The sequence below is a fragment of the Colletotrichum siamense genome, assembly GCF_013390195.1.
Source record: "Colletotrichum siamense strain Cg363 chromosome Unknown KSG_Cg363_contig05, whole genome shotgun sequence".
NCBI classification, from domain to species: Eukaryota; Fungi; Ascomycota; class Sordariomycetes; order Glomerellales; family Glomerellaceae; genus Colletotrichum; species Colletotrichum siamense.
The window spans coordinates 4,019,673-4,039,932 of record NW_023501018.1 but is presented as its reverse complement, the minus strand read 5'-3'; the positions used below and the strand labels follow the sequence as shown (position 1 = coordinate 4,039,932).

Here is a 20,260-nt window from a genome sequence, read left to right as displayed (position 1 = left end):
CGTTGAAATTTCGCGTTATAGTTTTGAGTCTGACATTCTTCTGACATTATTCAGTTGAAAACCACCCCCCTTCATCTTGAAGACCGTCCTTTGTGGATTCCGCAAGGTCCTGAACCGTCCAGAGCTTGAATTCATAGCCAGGAACGCTGTTGCTGATCTGAAATTTCTCGCCGGTTCGAAGTTTCTGAGCACAGGCGGCAAAGTTCTTTCGAGCGTAGTCCTCGGGATCGTGTTCAAGCAGCCAAGGAGCCCACATGCGTGTGAAGATTGTAGGGTCTTCAATCGGAGAGTTCCAGTCCGTCTTATGCCACAATTCTCTGGCTTTAAAGCCCATCTTCTGAGCGCAGGCGGTTCGTTCAAACCTGGAACAGAGTCTCAGCTGATGTTCGCTTTCATTTAATTCCATGTGGGCCAACTTACCGAAGACAATTGTGAACTCTCAGTGCTAGGGCGACATCTTGTTGCTCCACATGAGACAGGCATTCGACGAGCGAATGCGCATCTTCCATAGCCATCGAAGCCCCGTAGCCGGACGTCGGGAGGAATGCGTGGGCCGCATCGCCAATCTGTACCAATCGACCCAGAGGCGACACCCATTCGGGCTGGGGATCTCTCCAGCGCAGCTTCCAATCATAAACCATTCCATCGGGCACTGCCTTGATCAATTCTGTTACCACGGGACTCCATCCTTCCACATACGGGAGAACAGTGGAAATCGGCACTGTGTCTGGCAAATTGCCCGGGTCCTGATCTCCGAGTTAGTTGTCGTACATTACCTAAAGATTTAACCTCAAAAGCTCACTAACCTTATGGGTCATCAAGGAACCCAGTCGATGACGAGATTTAGACATCACAATGTGAGTGTCTGGTCCCATGAATGCACAACCTCTGGTGGGCGACTTCTGAAACTCATCCGCTAACACAGGGCTATTCTCCATGGCTGGTAAGGCTGGAAAATTGGCACGGAAGACGCTGTACCCGCTGCTAATGGCTTGGTCCTTGATGTTCCGTACCAAGTCCCAAGACTTGGATCCGACACCATCGGCTGCCACAATCAAGTCCGCCTCAATTCGCGCACCATTGGATAGTATGACAGCGCCTCGATCAGGAGACTCGAGGTATTTGTCGACTTCCATGGAGAATTTGACGATAACACCACATTTGAATGCATACTGATGTAGTAAAGCACGAAAGTCCAAGCGATGAACGGCGAAACCTAACCCGTCGGACGAAACAGTCCTTGGGGAAGCCAGGAAGGTTCCATCATACCTGTACAGGTTGAGTGTGCTTCCCAAAGACAACGACTGAAGTTCATCCCAGAATCCTGGCCAGCCATTCTTCATACTGCGCAACGAATAGGCCTGTAGTGCTAAGACATCACCTACAAGCGTATCAGCCAACACCCTTTTCCTGTACAACTGCATTATCTTTGTGCCGGTGATAGTGGTCGAGTTAGCTTACCGAAATCATCCAAGCCGGGTCGTTTCTCAAGAATTTGGACCTGATGTCCACGAAGTTTCGCATCGATAGCGAAGACAAGCCCTGCGATTCCATGCCCAACGACAACAATGTCCAACTTGACGGCCTTGTCAGCAAAGGAAATTGGGTCGATAGTAGTGTCGCTCATAGTGAAGGTTTGGAAACTGAATGGCTTTGAGGGCATGTAGAAGCTCCTGAGGAATTCTTAGATGTGTGAGAACCGCTTCAGAGCATGATGGTTTGTGTCGCTTTTAAGAACAAGACATGTTGGGTTGATCGGGCTATGCCCAAGGTCCATCCGGCGTCGGGTTCTCTTAACAATGCGACAATTCAAATCTTTCCCTGGTATTAGTTTGTATGCTGCAGTAACAGATGAAACTAAATCAAATCTATCAGGCTGAAGTGTTACGGCTCAGCCAGTCGAGGTGCTGGCTGGTGTAACAATATCACGTCCGCTACATACTCTTCTCAATCAATGACCAGCTGTTAATAAAGTGGAGTCGCCCCTGGTTGAAATAGGGCGCTGAAGACGTATCAGTAGCTCTCATATCCATGCTCAATGAGTAAGCGGTATATACGGATCCAAGAGAAGTCCGCTAGGTCGTAATTTTAGCTAATGTCCCACACCGCAACTAGGTGTTACAACTCATGAGCAAGGATAACAGTTGAACGACCAGCTTAGGTATTGAGCGGCTACAGTAAAACATATACACCAAGTATGCATAGTTTGAATATTGGAATGAATCGAGAAAACACAAATCGAAAGCAATGGCGATGATGATCATAACGTGACAACTGAGGCTATAGATAGTAGGGCAAACACCAATGGTCACATGCTTTCTTGTATTAATGTCATTGCTCCGGTATGCTTCCCATGAATGTTCTTGATTTTTCTTGCGAAGACCTTTCTCCAAGTCTTGCCATACACGCGAACAGGCTCGGATTAGCCCCGCACGTTGTGTCGTTCATTTACCATACGGTGTACCCGAGTAGATGTAGGATCAGGATGCAGGGATCGACACTCTGAACCCCTAGATTGGGGAGGCAATTGGAACATAAAACTCTTGGCTTTTGGGAGCACAACTACGACACCAACAGCAGCCAACCTCGGGATGCACTGTAACGTCCCCTCACTTGCTTCAAGTCCGACGTCATCCTTAATTCTGAGTCGTCGTTTCGTTGCTGCAATCCAACATCCTCGTCTTTGCGTTGTGGAGTATCGAGCTCACTTGTCGGAGACCCGGTGCCCACGTAGCCTGCATATTGACAAACCGTACGCTGAAATAGAGTAGTCACGATGGAGAACAAGGAGAGAACACTAGAGCATCCAGAGGCATCAGCAAGGACCCCGGGGGATGACGACATTGAGCCGGCGAGAACCACGATAGGTGGGGGCGACACGGCCGAGGTGAAACATCAGCAAGAAACACAACATCTGGGAACCCTCGATAGAAAGCTCAAAGCTCGTCATGTACAGTTCCTGGCCTTGTCAGGCGCCATCGGTACCGGTTTGTTCGTCGGCAGCGGACAGGTCTTGTCATTAGCTGGCCCGCTGTCGGCGTTCATCTCGTACGCAGTCACGGGTTTCAACCTCTACTGCGTAATCAACAGCCTGGGGGAGATGGCTGCATGGCTTCCGATACCAGGTGCGGTGCCCATCTTTGCGGCGCGATATGTTGACCCCGCGCTTGGTTTTACCCTTGGATGGAATTACTGGTGAGAATCATTATTCCCCGAACACGGCAACCGATGATTGCTTGTGAGCTTGCCCGGGACATGTCTCCCGATGCTGCCTAGATACTGACCTACCTCGGGATCGCTGAATACCAATGCTGAGACTTCTCTAGGTACCAATTTGCAATCGGCGTGCCAATCGAAGTCACCGTCTCCGTTGTAATCCTCGACTATTGGGACCACTCCGTCCCCCAAGCCGCGCTCATCACCATCTTCCTGCTCGCCATGGTCCTCATCAACTGCTTCCCCGTGCGCATCTACGGCGAAGCCGAATTCTTCTTCGGCGCCATCAAACTCATCACAATCGTCGGCCTCATCCTCCTCATGTTCATAATCACCCTCGGCGGCTCCCCCTCCGGCGACCGCATCGGCTTCCGCTACTGGGCCGACCCGGGGCCGATGAACGCCTACCTCCGCCCCGGCGCCCTCGGCCGCTTCCTCGCTTTCTGGAAGGTCTTCATCCAGGCGACCTTCTCCTACGGCGGCAGCGAGATGGTGGTCGTCGCTTCGGGCGAGACCGAGAACCCGCGCCGCAACATTCCTAAGGCTATTCGCCGCGTCTTCTGGCGCATCGCCATCTTCTACGTCCTCGCAATCTTTCTCGTCGGCCTCTGCGTTTCCTCCGAGGACCCCAACCTGCTCGACGCAATCGGCTCCAGCGCCCCGGGCGCCGCGCAGTCCCCCTTCGTCATCGCCATCCGCAACGCCGGCATCCGCACCCTACCTTCTATCATCAACGCAGTCGTGCTCAGCTCCGCATGGTCGGCCGGCAACTCCTTCTTCTACGCCTCGACGCGCGTGCTCTACGCCGCCGCGCTCGACGGCACCGCGCCGGCCGTCCTCAAGTTCGAGCGCTTCGGCGTGCCGTACGCGTGCGTGGCCGCCACGACGGCGCTGAGCTGCCTCGTCTACCTCAACGTGAGCAACCGCGCCGCGGAGGTGTTCTTCTGGATCAGCAACCTCAGCGCCGTGAGCACGCTCATCGTGTGGGCGAGCGTGTGCGTGACGTACCTGCGCTTCTACCACGGGCTGCGGCACCACGGCGTCGACCGCGACACGCTGCCGTACAAGGCGCCGATGCAGCCGTTCCTGGCGTACTTTGCGGTGTGCTTCTGTCTCGTGGTCGCGCTGTTCAACGGCTTCGACGCGTTCTTCCCGGGGCGGTTTAGCGCCAAGACGTTTGTGCCGCCGTACATTGACATCCCCATCTTTCTGAGCCTGTTCCTCGGGTACAAGTTTGTCAAGGGGACTAGGTTCGTGAAGGTGGCCGAGATGGATATTTGGTCTGGCAAGGCGGAGATTGATAGGCTGGAGCCGACGTGGCCGGTGGTCACGCCGAGGAACTGGGTGGAGAGGATTTGGTTCTGGATTGCTTGACGGGGCGCTCTGGGCTTGGCGGGTTCCCGAGGGGATGGGTTGGCGTGTGGGCTAGGGACCCAAGGGGCTGGATCTTGAGCTCGCGAACTTTTGTGTTTGGAATTAGGGGTTTGATGGTCTGGCGGAGTGATTTTGGTTGATGAGATCAATGGCCGGCTGGAGAGAGGCTGGGTTAGAGTCAGGCTGGACTAGACCGTCGCCAAAAAGGATGAAAGAGGAGTTTTCAAAAAGTCTGTCAGAACTAGATATTACTCCCGTGACCAAATGTTGAGAAGCTACTCAGATGAGTCGGTCCGCCCTTTCACATGAAGGGACATGATAAGATGTAGCCTTTCCCCGAGTCTTTGATCGTTGGGCGGGATCCGCGCCGGCGGCCGGGTAGCTCGGACGCCGCGTGGGTCCCCTCTCGTTGCCATTCCAAGACGCAGGATTTTTCCCCGTGGCGACAAGTTTCTAGCAATTGCTTGTCTGAGGCGCTAGAGTCTGTTATTATTCGCGGCCACATGTAGGACCCTCATTCTCGGAATTAGTGCAGAATGCTCGCCGGCATTTTGCTCCGAAATGGCGGGAGTTGTTGCAGGCTAGTTGATGACTGAAGACAGGTGTTAATCAGGCGGGCAGCTAGCTCGGTCGCGGTGCGATCTGTGGCGTCTTTTTGGTGTCTGACTGCCGGTGGGATGTGGAAGAGATGTCTTTGAATTCTGCTTTGTCTGCTCGATACTTATGTATGTACCTACTAATGTAGATGATCTTGGGGCCGAGACATTCTGCAGGGAGTGTGCGTGATGATGTGCAGTGATCTCAACTGTAGTGTAAAGGCCTCGGTAATGTGGATGGCACCGCTTCCAGAATCGTCATTCCAAGAGCCTAAAAACTTTCTTCAATCAATAGACTGCTCAATATGGGGAGTTTGAGAGTCTAGACACGGAGGTAGGCCCTTTTCTCCAGCGGAGAAGCTCACGGGTCCTCGTGCTGTAGCCCGTCGCCGGGGCTGACAAGCTGTCGGGTTCGCAAACCATTTGTCAAAAGCAGGCCAAAAACGCGACCGGGTTGACCGATGTTGGAGCAGGCTCAGGTCACTCGGCGCCCCGACTGGGTTGGTCGTTCCTGGGCCAGTCGGGAGCATGCGGAGATTGGGCCTGTCACCCATGTGGTAACATGGAGGTGGGCCCTGAGTGTTTTTTTTTTTTTTTTTTCTCTCTCTCTTTCACTGTCATTGGGGGCGAGAATCAGTGGTTCTTTACGAGATTCGCTGCCTGGAGATGGGCTTGTCCAGGGGTATGCTGGATGTTTGTTCTGTTCTGTCGCCTGTCTCGCTGAAGAGACACATGAAAGAGGGCACCGAGTCGCCAACCTGATCGAGTCAAGCAAAGGGCCCTGCTGACGTTGTTGTTGCGTCGTTGGCAGTGGTGCTTTGTAGCGGCACCTTTCTATCGCCAGTAAGCAGCCGGACAGCCATCTCCTGACGGCCACGGCCGAGTCGCCCAATGATGTCCATCAGGAGGATGGAAGATGGTGGGTGGTTGGATGCGCCACGATGAGGTTAGGGGAAGGTAGCCGTTTGCGGTATCGGTCGCAGCGGTTCAAGGAATGAAGGGCGTGCGCTAAATCATATCAGATGGATCTGATAAAAAAAATTTGATGGCCCTCTTGTTCGTTTTACGTTTAGCATTGTTTGGTGTTCCCATCTTGATCCCGACGGACGGTTCATCCATGTATCTCTTCTCCCACTCTCCCGCTAGTTTCTTGTCCATCATGTCTGTCGACCAACCAGACACTGCGACTCTCAGAGGCCAACCAAAAGGACCAAGAAAGCCGCTAGCCACTGCTGGTTTTTGCTCCTAGCGCATCACCGAATGTACGAAGAAAGTGTGGGCAAGGCAAGGAAAAAAAAAAGTGTACCTCCCGAGGCTAGGCAGCATAGCGCGGCGAGGGATCGACCCAGCTCCCCGGCCACTCATGTTTCTCTCCCGTGTCTCCCAGCTCCGAGATGGGCCCGATTTCTTTCTGCAGGGTGGTGCGGCGGCGGCGAAAGAAAGACAGACCCTGGACAGCTAGCCGGTGGTGCGCGCAGCAGATCCTGATCCTCTCCCAGAGACTGCTGCAGAGAGAGATAAAAGTTAAAAGGCGGCGGATGTAACCTCACCTGCGCTGCGCTCTTTTCCCTGTCTTCAGGCGGATCCCTCTCCATCTGGGCTTTTCTTTATTTTCTTTCCTCCCTCCAAAATCATCTCCTACCACGGTCGTACTGGTTGGTGCATCATCAATCTCCTCTGGGTTGAGTGTCATCACCGTGCATCATTGAAACGTCTCACCGCCCTCACCTTGCTCTCACCTCACGCTCACCTCGGTCGGCGGCAGTTTCTCACCGGCTCACCGAAGCAAGCTTCCGGTTGGCGCACTGGCCTGCAGCAAGTCACTGCGCCGCAACTGATAAAACACAAGGTTGACATCACCTTCAGTATCTTATACTTTGGTAAGACTTTTTGCTTTACACCTCCAAGGTTGCCTTCAAGGTTGCCTTCAAGGTTGCCACAGAAAACTTGAAGTAGCGAATTCTCTCGTGGCCCTCTCTTCGTCTCATGCTTCGTTCAATCACTCACTCACTCATGACACGGTGCTAACCCCCCGCTCAGACCCCGCACGGCCGCCATCATGGCCAGTCCCGCACTCCAGAAGGAGACCGAGTCTCCCGCCCCGGAGATCACTCCGGAGAAGAGCTACCCCGGCCATGAAGCCGCTCCGACGTACGACCATGAGACCCCCCACCACATCATGGGCGAGAAGTCTCCCGGTGTCGTGAGAATCGAGGCCCTCTCCCAGGCCATGACCCGCGTCGACCGTGTCTTCATCTTCTTCGGCGTCTTCCTCGTCGCCTACGCCTACGGCCTCGACGGCACCCTGCGCTATGCCTACCAGCCCACCGCCACCTCCTCCTACGCGACTCACTCTCTGCTGGCCAGCATCAACGTCCTCCGCTCCGTCATTGCCGCCGCCGCCCAGCCCACCTCCGCCAAGATTGCCGACGTCTTCGGCCGTGTCGAGCTCATCTGCGTCTCCGTCCTCTTCTACGTCGTCGGCACCATTGTCGAGGCCTGCGCCACCAACGTCTCCTACTTCTCCGGCGGCGCCGTGCTGTACCAGATCGGGTACACCATGATCATATTTCTAGTCGAGGTCATCGTCGCCGATATCACCTCCACCCGGGCTCGTCTGCTCTTCAGCTACATCCCCGCCTTGCCCTTCATCATCAATACCTGGGTCAGCGGCGAGATCTCCCAGCTCGTCCTCCTCAAGAGCACATGGCAGTGGGGCATCGGCATGTGGTGCATCATCTACCCCGTCCTTTCCCTGCCCCTCATCATCAGCCTAAGCATCGTCGGCCGCCGCGCCAAAAAGATGGGCCTCATGGACTCCTACCAGTCCTCCTTCCACGCCCTCGGCTTCAAGGACTTCATGATCCAGCTCTTCTGGCAGCTCGACGTCGTCGGCATCATCCTTGTCATTGCCGTCTTCGCTCTCATCTTGGTGCCCTTCACCATCGCCGGCGGCTTCCAGTCTAAGTGGAGCTCGCCCCAAGTCATAGCCCCTCTCGTCGTCGGCATCTGCTGCATTCCCGTCTTCGTCTGGTGGGAGCGCAAGGCCAAGCACCCCTTGGTCCCCTTCTATCTGATGAAGGACCGCGGCATCCTCGCTCCGTTGGGTATCGCCCTCTTCCTCAACTGGTGTTGGTACATGCAGGGTGACTACCTCTACACCGTCTGCATCGTCGCCTTCGACTTCAGCATCGCCTCGGCCACCCGCATCACCTCCCTCTACTCCTTCTGCAGTGTCATCACCGGCTTCATCCTCGGCTTCATCGTCTTCAAGGTCCGTCGCCTCAAGTACTTCATCATTGCCGGCACCATGCTCTTCATGGTCGCTTTCGGTCTCTTGATCCACTACCGTGGCTCTCCCTCCGGCCAGAGCGGTGTCATCGGCGCCCAGGTCCTCCTCGGTATCGCCGGTGGTATGTTCCCGTACCCCGCCCAGGCCTCCCTGCAAGCCAGCCTGAAGCACGAGCACCTCGCCATCATGACCGGCCTGTACCTCGCGACCTACAACATCGGCTCCGCCTTTGGCAACACCATCTCCGGCGCCATCTGGACCCAGGTCCTCCCCGGCGTCCTCGAAGACAAGCTCGCGCCTCTCGGTAACGCCACCCTGGCAGAGCTGACCTACGGCTCGCCGTTCGCTGTCGTCGTCGAGTACCCGGTTGGAACCCCCGAGCGCACCGCCATTATCGACGCGTATCAATCCGTGCAGCGCCTGCTGACCATCACCGGTATCTGCCTGACGGTGCCGTTGATCTGCTTCGCCTTCCTGCTCAGGAATCCCAAGCTTAACGACGAGCAGACCCTGGCCGACGAGTCTGGTGCCGACACCGGCCACGTCCAAGGTCGGGACAACAACAATGACTTGGTTACAAAGATATAGATGATTTTTATAGAAAGAAGGGGAACTAAATCATGATTTATGCATGTAATGGAAGATGGGGGAACGAATAAAGACTCAGGATCAGTCTCTACCTCAGGCGCTGGAGAAAGCTCACCGACCATCGATCTTATTAGTAATTTAATATACCATTTACTTTCGACGTCTTTGTCTGCGATGCAAATGAATACGCCTAGAGCGATGAGCAAGGGTTGTGAGTGTTTGCTGCAAATTTGTCTGTCGTTGGTAGCCAAGCCTCGGACTCAAGCAAGTGCCCCATCAACCTGTCGCTGACAACGCATCCATTCACTCCCGACTGGCATCAGCTCCCCGCATTACGCCGGCTGGGCTTGGCCTCGAGGTAAGCGAGCTCTCAATACTGGAATTAAACGCGCGATCACCCAGATTGAGCTTTATCATCTTCAGTTCCGATTGGTGCCCATGCAGCCCATGCCGTGCTAAGTTGCGTCGGTGCGACGTCGCCTATGTGCCTCCGCTGACTGGCATATGCATGTTTACATAGAGGCAAGGCTTCTTCGGTGCTGATTTCAAACACATGTCCGGAATGTTCTGTGAAACTGTTGCTCGGAGCTTGGGTATAAAATCGACCAAGATGATCATCGAGTCTCCAGACCTCGGGTCCGAAAGAAACTTCACGTTTTGGTAATCGAAACATGATGACCACGATGGCGAGCTCCCGAAACCCAGTCATCGGCGCCCTCGCCGTCCTCTTAGCATCCTCATCTCACGTAGCCGGCCTTCGCGTACCACACCACGCAACAGTTGCCTCCAGAGAAGTTGCCGCCAACACAGAATACGACTTCCTCATCGCGGGCGGCGGTATCTCCGGCCTCACCGTCGCAGACCGCTTGACCGAGGACCCCAACGGTGAGCCATCCCCTCAAACCCTGTTGACGCGGCTGACATTGTCAAAGTCAACGTTCTCGTCATCGAGACAGGCCCCTTTGACAAAGATGAAGACAGCGTCCTCATCCCCGGCGCCTTCAACCCTGTGCCGTACCTATGGCCAGACCTTATCAGCGCACCGCAAACGGAGCTGAACAACCGCTCGTTCCTTGTGCCTGCCGGAAGGGTCGTCGGCGGCGGGTCGATCGTCAATGGCATGGTCTTTGTCCGCGCCGGCAAGGCTGAGTATGCCGCCTGGGAGAAGTTGGGCGCTGAAGGGTGGGGGTGGGATGGAATTTTTCCGTACTTCAAGAAGGTCAGCAATCAACTCAGCCTTGTTGAGAAACCTGAGCTGATTTCATCGCAGAGTGAAAACTTCACGGCGCCCCCCCAAGACTTCGCCGACGCTGCGAACATCTCGTGGATCGACGCAGCCCACGGGCACGGCGGCCCCGTTCAAGCTTCGTACCCAAATTACTTCTTCCCTGGCGCCGGTAACTTCATCCCCGCCTCTTGGTAATGGAACCAGAGTCTAATCCAGATCAGCGAACTTCTGGCAAGCCGCTCTAGAAAGTGGCTTCACGCCGTCTCCGGATCCCCTCGCCGGTGACCAGGCCGTGGGCCTCTTCAACTTTCCTACCCTTGCTGACGCAACAACCCGCACGCGTAGCCATGCCCGGCGCAATCACTACACCCGCGTCAAGGATGTCCGTCCGAACTACCACATCCTTGCCGAGTACACCGTGTCCCGCGTCCTGTTCGAAGGGAAGAGGGCCGTCGGGGTTGAGTACTTGCCCACGGCTGGCGGCGAGAAGGTCAGCGTGTATGCGACGAAGGAGGTGCTACTTGCTGCCGGAGGAGTTCATACGCCGCAGCTGCTTCAGCTTTCTGGGATTGGGAACAAGGAGTTGTTGGAGGGATTAGGCATTGAGGTCGTGGAGGACTTACCTGGTGTCGGGGAGAACTTCCAAGATCAAGCAGACCTGAAGGTTCCTTATACCTGTGAGTGATGAATCTGCCACGATGCCACTGGGCAGCGCGACTCACAGTCTCCCAGTCACGAACCAAATCTTCCCCAACTCAGGATCCCTCGACACAAACGCAACCTACGACGCAGAACAGCGCGCCCTCTACGACACCACCAAACAAGGCGCGTACACCATCATCCGCACCCTCGGCACAAACCTCATTCTCCCGCCCCTCTCCAACGCCACCTCCGACTACCTTTCCCTCCTCGCCGCCGCCGCCGCGACCGACCCCCTCGCCCACCTCGCCCCGGAAACACCCCCCTCCGTGCAAGAAGGCTACGAACGCCAGCGCGAGCTCATCCTCACCCAGCTCGCGGGCCAGGAAGTCCCCATCGGCATGATCCACTGGGGCACCGGCCCCAGTCTGACGCTCTACTTCCTCAAGCCGCTCTCCCGCGGCTCCGTGCGGATCCGCACCGCGGACCCGCTTGCGCAGCCGGTGATTGACTTCCGTACGGGCGCGGATCCGGTCGATTTCGACATTGCGATTGCGCTGTTCGAGAAGTCGAGGGAGGTGATGACTGCGCCGTCGATGCAGGTGCTCGGTCCGGCGGTGGGCGCGCCGTTTGGGGGCGTCACGGAGCGGGAGGAGTTGAAGGCGCTGTTGAGGGCGAACATGACCCCGTCCAATGCGCATCAGTGCTGTACGGCGGCGATGATGCCGAGGGAACGCGGGGGCGTTGTGGATCCGAAGATGAGGGTGTATGGGGTGGATGGGTTGAGGGTTGTGGATATTAGTTACTGGCCGATGTTGTTGACGGCGGGACCTACGGCGACGACGTATGCGAGCGCGGAGAAGGTTGCGGATGTGATTAAGGAGGAGTATGGGCTGGGGTCTTTGTGAAGAGGTGATGGCGGTGTTGAGGTGGGAATGGTGCAGTTGGTGACGCTGCTGTACTTCCTAGACCACATAGTTCTAGTATCACCGAGAACGCAACATGAATATCGATGTGTATCTGGTATCTGGTGTGTACACACTAAAGTGATATACACGAACTGTCTTTGTGCCTGCTTAGTTGGACCCCGTACTCCTTCGCCGTGCTCCCATTGAGAAACGCATCCTGAAAGAAAAGAAACTCAGGGTTCGTCTCGATCCCGAGATCACCCATAAACATCTCTCCCTCGTCCTCATCACCCCGTCCCCCTCCACCCTTCCCACCCTCGTCCTCCTTCTCGTCCACCGACGGCGCACCACCCTGCATCAGCGCCCCAACCCCACCATTCGACACACACAGCGGCCCCGGCGACGGCTGCCCTGGATACTGCGGCACATCCTGCCTGAGCTCAGGGTACTGCGCAAAGAAATCCGGCTCCATCGTCCACGCGCGCAGGTCGCGCAGGCGGTCCTTGAACAGCGGCGACAACGCGTACGTGCCGCGGTGCACATTGCGCACGTAGCAGTCACGAAAGTCGAACGGCCACGCGATGCGCAGGTGCTCGCGGAACATGTGCCAGAAGGTGTTGTTGTGGCAGTACGGGTGCGGCGTCGTCGCGAAGCGGTAGCGTAGCGCCGGCCAAGTGAAGTAGTCCGCCGAGGGGTCGTGTTCGGGGGATAGTTGTTGGAGTTGTCTTTGCTCACGGTTAGTGAGAGCAGAGGAACAAAGCTCGGGAGAGACTTACGACTTGAGGTACCACCGCGGCACGACCTCGCTCTTCGCCGGCGTCGGGTCCGTATACGCCCGCATCAACAGGTGAATCATGAACAACACGGCCAGCCGCTCGGGCGGCCCGCACCCCGCGAAGCAGAGCTCGTCAAGCTGCCGCACCTTTTTCCACAGCGGCGTCATCCGCCCCGTTTGGGACAGGCTGTCCCAGCCGTGGAGGACCGCGTGGACGGGAATGTCCTCGCTGACCTGGTACTCCAGCTCGAGCATCGCCTTGGTCAGCGGGAAGGGCTCTTTAAGGATCTCGTTGCCAGCTTTCCAGCAGTTGTGGGAGACGAGGGAGCCATCGGAGAGGCGGCGCGTGCGGGAGGTTGAGGTACAGCTGCATTCTGACTTGACCGGGACTTTGATCGTTGAGGGGGCGGGCGGCGGAGGAGCAGGTGATGGGGGTGTGGATAATGAGGGTGCTGTTGGGAGGTCCACGGGGAAGGACTCGTCGATCCAGAAATTGCTGACGTCGAGAGCAGAAGCGTCCACGAGACCGTTCACATCTTTCTCAAGATGGCGAGTTTGCCTTTCGTCGATATGATCCTGGGGCGTCGTTGGGACAGGAACCGCGGCAGGCGTGCTCAGATACTCCATACTCGACGGGTCCAACAAGTTCCCCCCATCACCACCACCCCCATCCCCCTTTCCATCTTCACTCTCCCTCACCTCCGCCAGATGCCTCACAAAAGAAGCCGACGCCCCCTCCATGCAGCTCATCAGCCTGTTCCTCTGCTCTGTGACCCTCGCCAGCTGCGTCATCAGCGCCACCGTCGTCGCGTTGTCCTCCTTGCGGCTCAGCTCCGCGACCAGGCCCTCCAAGTGCGCAATGCGGTTCTTCGTCTTCTCACGCGCGATGCGCTGCGCCTTGCGGTCGGCCTCCCTCTTCTTGAGCCGCGAGGAGGAGACCGTGGCCGACGAGCCCGGGCCGTGGTGGCGGACGTCGGGGGTCGGGGCGGTTCCCGGGGTGCTGGCCATGGTTCGGAGAATTTGTTAGAGGGCGTTGCTGGTAGTTGGACAATGGGGAGGAATCGGGGTGGAGAGGACATAGGTTTGTTATGCAAAAGAGTTCCCGGGTAGATGGATCGAACGTCATACGTGGTTGGAGGGTGGGTTCGCGCCGAAATGCGGGGAAAATGCTGGCGGACGCGGGGGCGGGTTGAGCCGTCTGTGCATGTGCATTGAAGCGGGGACACGGAGGGATATGAAGTCCGGCGACCTCGGCAGGACGGGTCTTTTTGTGGCTTTTCTACTTGAGTTGTGGTGATGATTAAGGCTTGGAGTTCTCACACTATTCACACTAGGACATCCGACGGGTGGATCATTGAGAAGAGTGAGGTGAATGTATCACCATGTACGGCGACGGCTTGTGTGAATCTCGGAGATGCTATGCTATGCCTTGCTATCCGGTCTCCTCTTGAGATAAAAGTAGTAAGTCCCAGCATCCTTCAGATCCTTCGTATCCATCGCCCCGATGACAGTATTCTCATCCACATAACGGAAAGCATCGATGATCGGAAACTTGTCGTACACCATGGCAGCCGTAACGACGCCGCGATACTTCACCTCTCGAATCTAGTTCACAACATCAGCAGCGCATGAGCAACCGGTCGTTTGTCGCTACTTACACGAGCATGCCCATAGTCTGATAACCAAGTACGCTTGCCCTCATCGCCATATACCATGATGGGGTCAACGTCGTCCACGGAGCGAAAGTCCTTCCCCGCCCACTTGAATGTGCGAAGCTGTTGATGCGTTGGGTGGCCAGTATCAAAACTTCCTCCTTCCCACTGGCCTATCAGCTGGTTTGGCGAGACGGGCTTGAGTTGGTCGAAGACGGCAGCGACGTCGGCTTCCTTCACGGAACCTTCGGTTTTGGAGAGTTCCGAGAACTGGGATTCGGGTCTACTTCAATTATCAGTTTAGTGCTCTTGAGACACGAGCGAAGATTGAGTTGTCTCATACGTAGTTGACATGATTGCGTGCAGGTTATGTCAAGGTGAGTGATGCAAAGGGGTTCAAATTTCAATGCCTTTGATGACTGTGGAGTTCGTAATGAGTTGATCGAATAATGATCTTTTCGAACGCCATGGTATCGAATTATATACATACAGAAACACACAAATTCATTCAGGTCACGATGTGGAAACATCCATTGAAATGATGCCCAGCGTATCCGCAGTCCAGGACTGCGAGTCAACAGCCGGACCCACATTGACTCGGTATTTTCCCCGCCAAGCGTCATCCCATACGACCGGGTTACTGCGCCGGGAAGCGCAGTGCACCTGACTCAGCCTGAGTTGACAATGGAGCAACAGGAATAATTAGGTGGCGAACTGGTGGCGGTCTCGGAAATAACCCACTCGGTGTCTCAACCGGATCCCGGATCCCCACAACAAAAAAATGCGGCGCACTCGGGCCCGAAGTGTGGGGCATTTTCCTCTCTAATACGTACGGAGTAGTCTGGTGATGATATACTTGTTTCCTATATCCTTTGATACAGGATTCGCCTGTCAAGTGTCACAGCGGGCATGCTGTAAGTGCTTGCAGCTTCTCGTATAAGAGCCATTCATACAACAATTCAAAACAGACGGGTTGAATTCAAGCTTTTCGATCTATTCTCAAGCGATGAAACACTGATTATTCCTTTTGTCAGAAGCATCACCAGGGCTTGAAGTCGTCTCTAACTCGGCCAGGTTCGTCCTCAGAGAAATATCTTTCTACCAGAGTACCAGAATTACTTGGTCTTGACTGGTTTCTGAGCAGCATCCCAAGGAGCCCTTCTGCGCTTTCAACATCCCACCTTGATGAAATCATTGTTTAAATGGCCACACCGCCAAATAAGCAGCCCAGGTGATTTATAATACATCGATAACAATAGATGCTAGATATTTATAGATTGCTGAAATAGCGTTTGAAGCAGAGTCTGTGAGCGTAAAAATGAGCCTATATATGTGCTCATATGAATACTAAGAAGCCTACCTAAGTAATAGATTACCCCCTATAATAGATCACCTATAAAAAGGTATATTTTCTGCGATTTATATTAACTATAACTCTATACTTAACTAATAATAAAATAAAGTAAAAAATATAATAATTCTAAGAAAAGTATATAAATTAGTGTTATATAGAGATATATTATATAGTATAGTAATTTTAACTTTTTATTTTAATACTTAATATTTATTATATAGTTATATACTAAATATATAAGTACTTATAAAAAGACTAAAATAAATCTATTAATATATAATAGATAGTAAAATAAACTAAATTCTTTAAAAGAATTAAATTTTATTATAATATATAGATTTTTATTAAAGTTTTAGCAGTATTAAGAAATTACTAGTAAATATTAATAAATCCTTAATACTTTTTTAAGTTTTATTTAATATTAATATATAAAAGGAATTACTATATATATAATTATAAAAGTTCTATTAATAATTATAGTTAAATATATATAGTAGTAGATATTTTAATTATATTTTATTTTATAGTATATATAAAGTTATAGTAGTATAAAAAGATAGATTTTTAGTGTATATATTAATCTGTTATAGAGGGTGATCTATTACTTAGGTGGACTTCTTAATATAATATGATGTTTCGAAAGACAATAGTGGTAAGTTCCCTCTTGCTGCTTCTCAATATCTTCAATATAACAATCAAAAACAAAATAGTTTATTTCATAGTTCAAAGGTGGTATTGTATAATACCCGCTGTCATTGCAGGAGAAATCATTGACCGCGGAAAGCCCTCCGCAAGGAGCTTACTTTGCTGAAGTTCAAACTAATCAGCTCATCGGCCGATGTTCTTGTCTGATCAACCGAAAATGCGCGATCTGAAGGCGCCGATAGCACTGCGCCTGTCCTCCACTACGATCATTCGCAATATCACTTCCACAACTATCATTGAAGCACCTAAGAGAACGGAAAGGACCCATTCTTTAGGCCCAATGGAAACGAGGCCAAATGCAGTAGATCCAAACAGCATAACCAAGACCTGGGCAACAACAACGACAGTGAACATGATATTAAAACCTGAACCGCTCCGGAAGTAGTCGCCAAAGTCGGGCAGTTGTTCCAGCAAGCGACAGGCCAAGATAGTGAATATTTGCATCCACGCCAGACAATTAAAGACCATGCTCCCTGCCCATATATCTTCGTTTCCCTCATATCCAACAACTGATTTGGCTCCGTACGCGAGTGAAAATAAAACTACCAGCTGGTAGCATATCCGTCCGAAGACCACTTTCTTAGTGGGCGGATTGAACAAGGAGCCTGACGAAGGTCGAAACGGTTTGCGACGCAGAAGCCCCGACCGGGGAGTGTCCATAGCCAACGCCATCAACCCCCACGAACCAAACAAAAGCTCAAACCATATGACATGAACCGGCCGAATCAGAGAAATTCCGTGTGTATCGACGAAAGAGGTGACCACAACAAGTATCGTGACTAAGGCTGTTGTCGTCATGGACAGATACGCGAGTCCTTCAATCACCACAACGAACCAGCGAGCCCAATGAATGCCATATACTATGCCGTGCAAAAATGGCTTGGTCGCTTGAACTTTTAAAGAACTCCAATCTACCCACGCTGGAGTTTCTCCCATCCGTTTCAAAGCATAGAAGATGACACCAACTCCTTCTGGCAGTGAATCGTTTGCGTCGCAGTCTGAAAATGCACACACTCGGGGAAGCACTTGACGCTGGAGATCAGGTGACCAGTCACAAAACTCGTCGAGCCTTATGAACGTCTCTCTTGCTGTAAAGACGTGACACTGTTTGGAGACAAGAGTTGTCGTAAATGTGGGTGCGGAAGAGCAGAAGCGAACAAACACCCCATACTCCCGGCACAGACGCACGCCGTCTCTAGTGCTTTGGAGTAGTGGCGCATCGATTCCGAGAGTTGCAACATATATCAGACCTTTGAGAAGGCTTTTTATGCGTTGTTCGTCTGTCTTCTGCCCTAGGTTTCTCAGGTCCTCCTGCGTAAGATCTCTGTACGCCACGGAAGCTAGTACCAATGGCTGCAGGGCGAGCTGATGAACCGAGTCCTCCACCTGACCTCTGACTGGTGGTGATAGTAGTATGCAAGATTCACTTCTCTCTTGCTTGGAATCCCACGTACGTCGGGCTGCGTATTGACATCGGTCAATTGCCGTTTGAGGGTCGCTCGTGAAGTAAACCTTAACTTGGCCAGTCGGAAGTTGAGCTATGGTCATGGAGTAGAACCTTCCTTTCGCGGGGTCAAAGGGGAAATGGTGAAGGATCTTGACACTTTCGAGCCCCTCCAATTGAAGAGCCCTGACTTCGCTTTCTGCGAAATGGAGTAGTGGTGTCTCGATGGCTAAGTTGAAATTTCGGGTCGCACCGCTTCCACAACTAAGACTTTTGTTGGCCGTGAATGCAATGCTTACTATTTCCGAAAGCATGGATCTGATGCCAATATCGATGGTAGGCGCGATATCTCTGCGTTCATCTGGGGCTGTGTATTCTTTTCCTTGCTCGGCAGACCAGGGCACCTTCACCAAGTGTTTCTCTATGGAGATAACAGTGACTGCAGCCGATTCCTGCAAAATGATGTTGTCTATGTTGACGATGATGGTACTGACAGATGATAAGGGCGTTGACAATGTCTGCATGTTCACCGAAAGTGAACCAACAACGCAGCCAGAAGTTCTCTGTTGGTCTATGACACGCGCAGCGACGCATAACGCCACCATCTCCGCGAACATTGAAAACTGAAGACTCAGTAAGGATGTGCATGATGTCAGAATTCCAATGAGCCACTGTACTTTCTCGGCCCTGGGCTCGTCATAAGCTGCCTGCGCGTACAGAAACCTGACGAGAGTACCGAGCAGAAAACAGCCAATGCTGAGAAGCTCTAAAGGAGTTATGTCAGCGAGAAACTCTCCCAGTCCGTCTTCATCTGCCTGAGAAAAATGGCTGGGAAGTCTTTCTATGTAGTTGTGGAGGGCGGAACTATGGCCAATGCAGATGCCGATGAGAACCAGACAGGTCACGTATTCCGGCCAAGAATACGCGTGTGTATGTTCCGTCCATTCCCGATCTGATTCGACCAGCTGAAGAAAGATTGCGAAAATCGATAAAGAGGTGAAAGCAACCGTGATCACACTACACGCAACGTTGCCGAAAGACAATAGTACGGATGGGGCCATTTCGTTCCTGATAGTTCAGGCCGCCACGGGAATCCTTTACAAAGACACGCACTTCCTGTTCTTTAGATCATTATTAGTCACCCGCCAAGCACAAGCTTCCACACTCGCTATCTGTTGCTTCTTGATATTGCTTACCATTTAGTGTCCGTGGTTTGCTGTCTCCTGGAAATGCTCGCCTCGTCAAAATTTCCTCGTGTAATTGATTTGGCACCCGATTTAAAGCTGATGTAGTTATGCCGTGTATGTCGGACTTGTTTGCGAATTCTCGACACTCAAAATGGCGTACAGTCTCAATGCCTGAAGCAGAGGCTTAGCTGGATGCTGCAAAACACGCAGGAAATCTGGTCGCAACGCGCCGGACAGATAAAGTAGCCCACTTGGCTGATTTCTAAATTCTGGATCCTAAAAACCTGTTTTAGAATTGGTAGGACCTTAGTATGCCTGACGAGGCGTTTTCTCGGTGAAATGACGCAGCAGTGCGCATCAAAATGTGGCTGTGACGTGGGTGGCCTGCAGGCAGATTCAAAGGGGCGAATCATACTCCGCCATTTGTTGGGCTGCGATAGGTTAGCGATGGCCTGTGAGCATGAATATGCTTGGATGCCTCGTTTGTGGGTAGATACTACCTTTGTACCTGTCAGCACCATTCCGTTTCCTTATCCTGATGGCCATGCCTGACGAAAGGCGGCAGGTGAACAACATATAGATATTGCTACCAGCAATCTTCCCCAACGACCTGTCAAATTCAAACTAAAACTCGGGTTTGTTCGACTATACAACCCCTCTCATTGTAGCCAACATCGCTGAGCATTAAGCCTGTCTTTGCCGGTACACCGAAACGCCGATGATTGAGTCGCTCGCGGCTTTTGGCCTGGCAGGCAATATTGTCACATTCATCGAATTCGGCCAAAAGATTCTCTCTAAGTCTATGCAGCTGTATCATGCCAACAACAACGCCTCGAATGATGTCAAGTATCTGAATGAACAGCTGCGTGGCTTTCTCTTTTTGGCTGAGGAGGTTAAGGAGCCGTCCAGCAAAAAGGGTGGGAAATGGCGCAGTCTGAGCAAAAGAGAGAACTTGCCCGAGATTTATTATGCAATAAACGAGGGCGGTTTTAACGAAGCTGTCACATGCCTAGTGGGCCATTCGACTATCCTCAGTTGCTTTTCTCCAGCAACCAACAAGGACACTGGCCCGGGGTCCGATGCGGCAACTGGCCAAACAGTCGCGCAGGCAACCAATGAGACAACCGTTACATCGGTACAAGAGGTTGCGGCCCAATGTTCAGCTGTGTCTCTGAGGCTTCTGAAAAGGCTCGATGATCTCAAAATCAAGAACGGCGACCGCCATAGAAAGTGGTCCAGCCTAAAACTGGCCATTCAGGAGGTCTGGGCCGAGTCAGAGATAGAGGAAATGAAGCGCGAGTT

General features: G+C 52.9%; 6 protein-coding genes across 6 annotated transcripts; 3 read left to right on the top strand and 3 right to left on the bottom strand.

Moving 5' to 3' along the window:
• Positions 1 to 46: 46 nt before the first annotated feature.
• Positions 47 to 1,627, bottom strand: mdpD (FAD-dependent monooxygenase mdpD; the record flags this gene model as incomplete). Its single annotated transcript, XM_036640503.1, has 4 exons — positions 47 to 362; positions 421 to 746; positions 807 to 1,381; positions 1,462 to 1,627. 4 exons carry the CDS (start codon positions 1,625 to 1,627, stop codon positions 47 to 49), a joined length of 1,383 nt encoding a protein of 460 aa, XP_036495007.1.
• Positions 1,628 to 2,776: 1,149 nt separating this feature from the next.
• put4-3-0 (putative proline-specific permease put4) lies at positions 2,777 to 4,590 on the top strand (the record flags this gene model as incomplete). The annotated part of the gene is made up of 2 exons (XM_036640502.1): positions 2,777 to 3,195; positions 3,327 to 4,590. 2 exons carry the CDS (start codon positions 2,777 to 2,779, stop codon positions 4,588 to 4,590), a joined length of 1,683 nt encoding a protein of 560 aa, XP_036495010.1.
• Positions 4,591 to 7,245: 2,655 nt separating this feature from the next.
• On the top strand, positions 7,246 to 9,066 carry sit1-0 (Siderophore iron transporter 1; the record flags this gene model as incomplete). Its single annotated transcript, XM_036640501.1, has 1 exon — positions 7,246 to 9,066. The coding sequence occupies one exon, from the start codon at positions 7,246 to 7,248 to the stop codon at positions 9,064 to 9,066; it is 1,821 nt and encodes a 606-aa protein (XP_036495013.1).
• Positions 9,067 to 9,749: 683 nt separating this feature from the next.
• xptC-7 (Dehydrogenase xptC) lies at positions 9,750 to 11,841 on the top strand (the record flags this gene model as incomplete). The annotated part of the gene is made up of 5 exons (XM_036640500.1): positions 9,750 to 9,951; positions 9,999 to 10,285; positions 10,337 to 10,463; positions 10,516 to 10,971; positions 11,027 to 11,841. 5 exons carry the CDS (start codon positions 9,750 to 9,752, stop codon positions 11,839 to 11,841), a joined length of 1,887 nt encoding a protein of 628 aa, XP_036495015.1.
• Positions 11,842 to 11,974: 133 nt separating this feature from the next.
• Positions 11,975 to 13,624, bottom strand: CGCS363_v008650 (uncharacterized protein; the record flags this gene model as incomplete). The annotated part of the gene is made up of 2 exons (XM_036640499.1): positions 11,975 to 12,566; positions 12,618 to 13,624. The coding sequence occupies 2 exons, from the start codon at positions 13,622 to 13,624 to the stop codon at positions 11,975 to 11,977; spliced, it is 1,599 nt and encodes a 532-aa protein (XP_036494144.1).
• Positions 13,625 to 14,038: 414 nt separating this feature from the next.
• Positions 14,039 to 14,622, bottom strand: CGCS363_v008649 (uncharacterized protein; the record flags this gene model as incomplete). The annotated part of the gene is made up of 3 exons (XM_036640498.1): positions 14,039 to 14,221; positions 14,275 to 14,551; positions 14,612 to 14,622. 3 exons carry the CDS (start codon positions 14,620 to 14,622, stop codon positions 14,039 to 14,041), a joined length of 471 nt encoding a protein of 156 aa, XP_036494342.1.
• Positions 14,623 to 20,260: the final 5,638 nt, after the last annotated feature.